The 8,323-nt window shown below is 48.5% G+C and overlaps 1 protein-coding gene across 1 annotated transcript; it reads left to right on the top strand.

Annotated features, from left to right (window-relative positions):
* The first annotated feature begins 5,814 nt into the window (after positions 1-5,814).
* LOC124706021 lies at positions 5,815-6,611 on the top strand. Its single transcript, XM_047237691.1, has 2 exons — positions 5,815-6,331; positions 6,439-6,611. Exons 1-2 carry the CDS (start codon positions 5,951-5,953, stop codon positions 6,460-6,462), a joined length of 405 nt encoding a protein of 134 aa, XP_047093647.1. The 5' UTR covers positions 5,815-5,950; the 3' UTR covers positions 6,463-6,611.
* Positions 6,612-8,323: the final 1,712 nt, after the last annotated feature.

The raw sequence follows: 8,323 nt of genomic DNA, 5'->3' as shown, positions 1-8,323 counted from the left end.
CGCCACTTACATGCTAGTAATGGGAACATGAAGCCTTGGCTGAAGTTAGCCATTCGCCGGTACAGGACAATATGGGAGCGGTATGTCAATTCTTCGCACCCATATGTCAGAGAGTGTATGTTTCATTAGGAATCTGCAATCTCTGTTTACCATCAATGGCCTTGCACGGCACTGAAGCTAGAAGCTTCAGTTTGTCTATTGTGTTGCTTTTGAGCACCCAAGTTAAGAAATCTTCCGGAGAGGTAGATTATATACACGCAAGAGACAGCATCAGAGAAGCCAACTGTTAAGTTTTCTTTTTTTTATTGGGTGGGAGGAAGATTCATTTTGAGATGAAAATAATTCGGTTGCAGATTTTTACATACAATTCGGACTGGCAATTTTAGCAGTCTAACCAGACTATCTGGATAGATATTGTAAAAGAGATACAGTTGTTGGAACAATGGGTCATTTTTTGAGATGTTAGGAGATGCCAATTGCCAATTCAGCTGTGCAGAGTTTACTGGTGTTACATTCTTTTCAGGATATTGTATTCTATACTGGTGAAGAATGTCCTCCTTTTCTCTTTGTATAAACAGTTCTGTATTCTTCACAGTATGAAAAACTCGACATTAATCGGAGGTATAGGAAATCAGTGTCATTTTGATGTTCTGAAATTGAGTTTCTGATGTTCCATATCACTGAAACAAGTAGATTTTGCATCCCTTTGTCTCTGATTGATTGGTTGGCTGTAAAATTTCGAATCTCGAATACTTTAACTTGTTTTCTGAATGTGTGTTCCTCTCCAAAATGAGGGAAGTTTCTTTGCACCAATTGTGGAAAGTTTCCTACGCCTGTGAATCATTTCTGAATGTGTGTATCCTTTGCTTATTGCCAGCAGCCTGAATGTCCAGTATTAGGCCAGTAATTTTACAGTCCGAATCAGGCTCTCTCTGTCGCTTGCTAATGGACATTTTGATAAATTCAGTTCCCAGTATTCGTTCAAAATGAAAAGATTGCCTCGGCAAAACAGGATGTAGTAGTATAGTATTCATTCTACACCTGAGTTACAAGGGAAAATTTGCAGGTGAAATACTGGACAACTCTAAGCCTATGTAAACTGCGAAATCCAGAGCTTAACTGAAACTGAATGCTACTGGATTTAGCCTGATAAACTGCTAGTAAATCGAAGGTTTCGGTTGAAAACTTGGATCAACTTCGGCTGACGAACTAGCAATGTTCACTGCGCCTTCATGAAGAGGAACGGGATCGGCAGCTGGGATGGGTCCGGCGACAGGGAGAAGGTCGGCCCTGCGTACTGCGGCGTCTCCAAGTCCACGACATTGTCATCTTCATCCGTCGGCGGCTTCGCCTTCTTCTCGAACCGGCCGGCCGAGGGCGCACGGCTCGCCGCTCTTTTACTCCCGTTCCAGCCGTCCCTCCACGTCGGGCGGCTCGCGCGCTCGACGCCCGAGGTCGACGTGCCGACGCGGCCGAGCAGCTTGCCCTCCACCCAGCTTGAGCCCAGGGAGGCTCGGACGGGCATTTCGCTAGGGTTTTGATCAGCTGATTCGCCGCCGCCGCCGCCGACGACTTTGCCTTTGGTCAAGCTCTCTTGGCTTCGATCCGACGAGACGCCGCCGCCGGGGAGCTTATCCTTGATCCAGCTCTCACTCAAGGTTGCGCGGCCGGCACGCTTCTTGGATACGTATGACGCCGGAGGTGGCGTCAGGCCGACGCAGCTCCTCGGGGTAGGCAGCAACGGCGGAAGACCGCCGGCGACCACGGGCCCAGCCATTGCTACAAAAATCAGGCAAAATCAAGAAATTAAATCGAATCTAATACCTAACCCTAATTACCCTAAACAAGAACGAGATCGAAATTGAGAGATCTAGAACGCGAACTGGAACTGGAATTCGAAATAGAGATCGAAAAAGCTTATCTCGGGAAATTAAATCGAATCTAAACCCTAACCCTAAACAAGAATAGAGATGATCGAAATTGCGAGATCTAGAACGAGAAATGAAACTGGAAATCGAAAGAGAGATCGGAGATGCTTATCGCGGTCGTGGCTCAGGGAATGAATGAACCGCGCGCGGGAAGAGAGACGAGAGCCGAAAGGAGGGAGACAGGTTTCTTTTTCTTTGCGGGAGAAAAAGGAGGGAGACAGGTTGCGGTACAGGTATCGTATTTATGGTATTAGCGAACCGACTACTGGTATTCCAACACTTGTACAGCTATTTGACAGATCGGATACAGAAGTGCAGGCCGCGTACAAGGTTCGATGGGCCGAGCTACCCCCGGATCGGAACTAAAAATGATTAGAGCAGGCCTGCCGGTCTACCAATGCTCACACGATTTTTTCAGTGGGCCGACCCAACAGGTTCTGGATGTTGCTTTTTTTTTCCCTCTTTCCACTTAGAAAACGAGAATGAATCTAGAAATCGAAACAGTGATCGAAAAGCTTATCTAGATCCATCACGGCGGGAAAATCTGCATTCGCGCGGCATACGGATTAGATACGGGCGTACAGTTGTCACACCTCTATCCCCTGGCTGCTATGATTGGCAGCGTGAGATGTGGATCGCCTTCCTTGGGAGGAAGTGAGAAGAGAAACAAGGAAGGAGAAGACAGACACGGGACTATTTCCTTCCAATTCAACGATGCCTGATACAACTGTTTTTGGTGCCTCTTATAACCTGAGGTCACACACACACGAGACTCACGCTCACAGCACACCTACCTGACGCCAGCTAGTCCCACATGACAGCCTGGCGTCCGCCGTATGTCTAAGGTGCGTCGCTGATGCCGTCCTGACAATGCCTCCCGGAGAAGTACTTGCTTGTCCCCAAGCAAGCACATTTGGAAATCTCATCTTCAACACTTCCCAATCCTCCCAGGTGGGCGAGTCTGCTGGAATGCCCATCCATTTGATGAGAACTTGAGGAACAGCAGCATTCCCTTTCTTGACCAATCTTCTGTCAAGGATGGCTTCTGGTTCAGTGTCGACGGAGTCCAAGGATGGTAACTTAGGTAATGTAGCAAATATTGGAGTATAGTCTGGGTGGAACTCCTTTAGCTGGGAGACACGGAACACATCATGGACTTTGCTGTTCGCTGGTAGTTCGAGCCTGTAGGCTGCTTTCCCAATTCGCTCCAGCACCTTAAAAGGTCCGAAGAATTTGTAGGCAAACTTCGGGTATGGCCTGTTCACCACAGAAGCTTGTGCATAGGGTTGGAGTTTCAACAGCACCTTGTCCTCCACCGAGAACTCTTTCTTCACTCTCTTCTTGTCTGCATTTCGTTTCATACGATTTTGAGCCCTTGCCAGGTTCTCCTTCAGCACAGTGAGTTGTGCAGCTCGCTCTGTGAGAATGTCTGTCACTGGAGATTCTTCTGCTTGCGACATATCCGGTAAGGCTCCCATATCTGGTTCATGCCCATAGAGAGCCTTGAACGGTGAACATCCTAGTGAAGAGTGTACTGACGAGTTGTACCAAAATTCAGCTAGTGGCAAGTGACTCGTCCAGCTCTTGGGGTTGTCTTGCACAGTACACCGGAGGAACATCTCTAAACACTGGTTTACGCGCTCCGTCTGTCCATCTGTCTGCGGGTGATACGCCGTAGTGAAATGCAGTTTGGTGCCCAGTTTTGCGAACAACAGTTTCCAGAAGGCACTTGTGAATATCTTGTCTCGATCTGAAACAATGGTTTTGGGCATGCCGTGGAGTTTAACCACTGAGTCAACAAAGCACCTGGCCACTGTCTGGGCCGTGAAAGGGTGTCGCAAGGGGATAAAATGTGAGTATTTAGTGAATCGGTCCACCACGACCATTATGGAGTTGAATCCTTGAGAAGATGGCAAACCTTCGACAAAGTCCATGGAAATATCTCTCCATGGCCCTGTTGGCATTGGTAAGGGCACTAACAGTCCAGCAGGAGCAGAATTTAGGTGTTTAGCATGCTGACAGATGTCGCATTGTTTCACATAATCGGTCACATGTGCCTTCAGTCCATGCCAAGCAAAGAGTCGTTTGATTCGCTGGTATGTGGCCTGCACTCCAGAGTGACCGCCTACCGCACTAGCATGTAAGGCATGGATAAGTTTGGTCTGAAGTGCTGAATTTGCCCCTATCCAGACTCTTCCTCGGAATCAGATGATGCCGGCGTTTAGAGTGTACCCGTGCTCATCTGGGCTGCTTACTGCAAGTTCAGTTAGCTTTTTTTGTGCCTCTGGGTCTGTGACATAGGAGTTCACCACTTCTTGAAGCCACATAGGCTGAACTGCAGAGCAAGCATCAATAGCAAATAAATGGCCAACCCTGGAGAGAGCATCCGCAGCCAAATTTTCTTTGCCTTTTTTATATTGGATTCGAAATTGAAGTCCCATAAGACGAGACATAGCTTTGCGCTGGAGTGGAGATTGCAAATTCTGATCTTCCAGGTTGCACAAACTGTGATGGTCTGTGAGAATAATGAATGGTGCCCTTTGCAGATAGGGACGCCACCTATCCACTGCCATAAGCAACGCTAAGAACTCTTTCTCATAAATTGAAAGACCAAGGTGAGCTTTGCCAAATGCTTTACTCAGAAATGCAATTGGGTGATGGTCCTGCATCAAATCGGCTCCCATGCCTAACCCACAGGCGTCTGTCTCCACGACGAATTGCTTCTGGAAGTTGGGTAAACTAAGCACTGGTGTTGACAACATTGCTGCTTTGAGAGACTGAAATGCTTCAGTTGCTTGTGCAGACCATTCAAAACTTTTCTTCTTCAGGAGGTTTGTCAAAGGTTTAGCAATGATGCCATAATGCCTTACAAACTTTCTGTAATATCCGGTTAAGCCGAGAAACCCACGTAATTCAGTTATAGAGAGGGGTACTGGCCAATCTGCCATTGCCTGAGTTTTGCTAGGGTCGGTGGCCACTCCTTCTGCTGAGATTATGTGCCCGAGATATTCCAATTTATCAGCAGCAAAGGTGCATTTAGATCTTTTCACAAATAGTTGTTGACCTTGCAGTAACTGGAGCACTTCCTTTAAGTGGCAGACATGCTCCTCCATAGACTGACTATATACCGGAATATCATCCATGAATACCAAGACCGAGCGACGCAAACATGGACTCAACACTTCATTCATTACACATTGAAAAGTTGCTGGTGCATTGCAAAGGCCAAAGGGCATGACTTTAAATTGATAGTGTCCCTGATGAGTTTTGAATGCAGTTTTGGCTTCGTCTGCAGGATGCATTCGGATTTGATGGTATCCTGCACGCAGGTCCAGCTTGGAAAAGACAGAAGCCCCACCTAGCTCATCTAGTAGTTCATCTATGACTGGCATTGGGAAAACATTCCTTATCGTGAGCTCGTTTAACCTTCTGTAATCGACGCAAAAGCGCCAGGTGCCATCTTTCTTTTGTACCAGCAGCACAGGTGAAGCAAAAGGAGACATGCTGGGTGCTATCAAACCAGATGCAATCATGTTTCGAATCTGTCGTTCAATTTCATCCTTATGCTCTGGTGAATACCTATAAGGTCGCACATTGAAAGGTGTGGCGTCAGGTTTGAGTGGAATGGCATGGTCATATGGTCGTGCTGGAGGTAAAGTCGTGGGTTCAGCAAAAACTGTGGCAAATTCATCCACAACCTCTTGTACTGCATTGGGAAGAGGCTCTGCAATGTGCTCCATTTCGGGTCTGAGTAGTGCTAGAGCCCATATGTCATTACCCTTTGTCCATTTAGCTAATTGCTCTACTGGCATCTCACACAGGGTTGTTTGCTCTTCTAGAGTAATGCCCTGTAACCAAACTTAACGGAGACAGCTTCAGTTTTCTGAATTTGACAGTTAAGTTTCTCTGCTAATCCTGTATTGAGGAAACTCCCACTGCTGCCAGAATCGATTAGAATGATCAGCACCTGATTTCCCACCAATGCTCGCAAGCGAATTGTTTCAGAATCATCCTTGCCCGCAATGGCATTCATGGATAAGCTCAATTCCTTGGCGTTCTCCATGTCTTGTATTTCCAGTAAGTTCAGGACTTCATCTGCAATGATCTCCGCTTCTTTTTCCACTGTTAAGGCATGCAGCTCTGCCTTTTTTGCACACTGGTGTGTGGGAGAGTATGGGTCTCCACACTTGAAACATTGGTTGTTTGCAGTCTGTACTCACGGAGTTGACGATCACGCCAGAACTCCCCATTGCCCACCTTCACGGATGGTTTTCCTTGCTCTGGCCGTGCTGGAGCAGCCTCTTGTCGGTTGTGCTGATATGTTTTCCCTGTCCAACGTTTTGCATCTGCCAAAACCTCCTCCTGAACCAGTGCTAGAAGAATGGCTCGCTCGACAGTTTCAGGTACCTGGGATTCCACAAGCCCCCTGATTTCAGACTTGAGTCCACGAATAAACTGTGAGACATAAAACTGCTCATCATAATGTGGGTTTTGAATTGAAATCTGATAGGACAGGGTCTCAAATTGCATCTGATATTCTGCTACAGAACCTTTTTGTTTGAGTGCAAGCAACTGTTTCATATAACGCCTATGATCATCAGCGCCAAATTTCTCTTCTACCGCAGACATCAGTGCTGGCCAGGTACTTATTTCATGCCTTAACCGATAAGACTTCAACCATAATGCTGCATTCCCATCCATGTGCAAAGTGCAGGAAACTAACCATAATGATGGATGTACGTTGAATAATCTGAAGTAATCTAGGCATTTGTCTTTCCAAATACGTGGCTGATCTCCATCAAATCTAGGGAATGACATTTTGAGGTGATGTTTGTTTGCAGAATCATTACCATGAGATGTTCTACCGCCGCCTGCGCCGCCATAGCCACCACCGCCTGCGCCACCATAGCCACCGCCGCCTGCGCCACCAGCTCCACCGCCACCTGCGCCACCATAGCCACCGCCGCCTGCGCCACCAGCTCCACCGCCGCCTGCACCACCAATTCCACCACCGCCCAGAAAACCAGGGCCTCCGGTAGCAGCGTTGTTGGTGCCGCTACCTCGAGGGGATTCTCGAACCGCGCCGCGCCCTAGTGCTCCTTGGCTCGCGGATGCTCCCGCCGTCTCCCCTTGCCATGCGACGCGCGCCGTCTTGAGCGTGCCCGTCCCTGCGATGGCAGTGGCGTCCGGGTCGGGGTCGTCCTCTTCCGGTGAAGGCGGTTGGTCGTGGAAGTGCTCGAGCGCTTGTGCTTGCGCATCCAGGCGCTCATCCATGCGTGCGAGCTGTCGGGCTGTGGCAGCGTTCGTCTTTGCCGCGTCCTGGATCGCGGCGGCCATGATGTTGACCTGCGCCACCAGCGACTGCTGAGAGGTGTCGATGACGGCGAGCCGACCATGAAGCAGATCGACCGCCGAGCGGATCTCCTTGAGCGACGCCTCTGTGGCCTCCGCCGCATCCCCCATGGCCTTGATCAGGAACTGCGTCTGCGCCGAGGGCTTGGTTGGCGCCGTCGCGAGGGATCGAGATCCGGGTTGCAGATCACGAATTCGCTCCGTGAATCTAGCCGAGGAAATCGGACCGGAATCTGATACCAAATTGTCACACCTCTATCCCCTGGCTGCTATGATTGGCAGCGTGAGATGTGGATCGCCTCTTGGGAGGAAGTGAGAAGAGAAACAAGGAAGGAGAAGACAGACACGGGACTATTTCCTTCCAATTCAACGATGCCTGATACAACTGTTTTTGGTGCCTCTTATAACCTGAGGTCACACACACACGAGACTCACGCTCACAGCACACCTACCTGACGCCAGCTAGTCCCACATGACAGCCTGGCGTCCGCCGTATGTCTAAGGTGCGTCGCTGATGCCGTCCGTACTGACAACAGTATGTAATTCGGACCGGCAATTTTAGCAGTCTAAACAGACTATCTGGATAGATATTGTAAAAGTCTAAAAGAGATACTGTAGTATAGTTGTTGGAACAATGGGTCATTTTTTGACATGTTAGGGCATCTTCAACGGAATTTCGGATGTCTAAATTGTCCCCGCGCGTCCGTTTGCGTCGCCTCGTGAACGCGAAAATGATCATGCGTCTGTTTGCATTGGGGTGTCTTCAGCGGGCATTTTAGCCGCGGGCCATTTTTCCTGGAACATCAGAAAACTGCATCAACAAGCAAATTGCATGAACATATAGCTATCATATTGGCTCAAAATCGAGGTCTGGAATAAGTTCATCACATTATGCACATGATAGGACACAAAATGTAGTCCAAAAGAGGCGCAAACATAGCCAGAACGGCAAATATAGTTAAAAAAAAGACCATGGTGCTTGACAACGGCAACGCAGATTAGGCGTCGCGTCTCGCGAGCGGGTTTCTGCGCGCTTTTTCAGG

This window comes from Lolium rigidum, chromosome 4, assembly GCF_022539505.1.
Source record: "Lolium rigidum isolate FL_2022 chromosome 4, APGP_CSIRO_Lrig_0.1, whole genome shotgun sequence".
In the NCBI taxonomy this organism is placed as follows: domain Eukaryota; kingdom Viridiplantae; phylum Streptophyta; class Magnoliopsida; order Poales; family Poaceae; genus Lolium; species Lolium rigidum.
The sequence above is the reverse complement of the archived record's forward strand: the minus strand, read 5'-3'. Positions and strand labels throughout refer to the sequence as shown.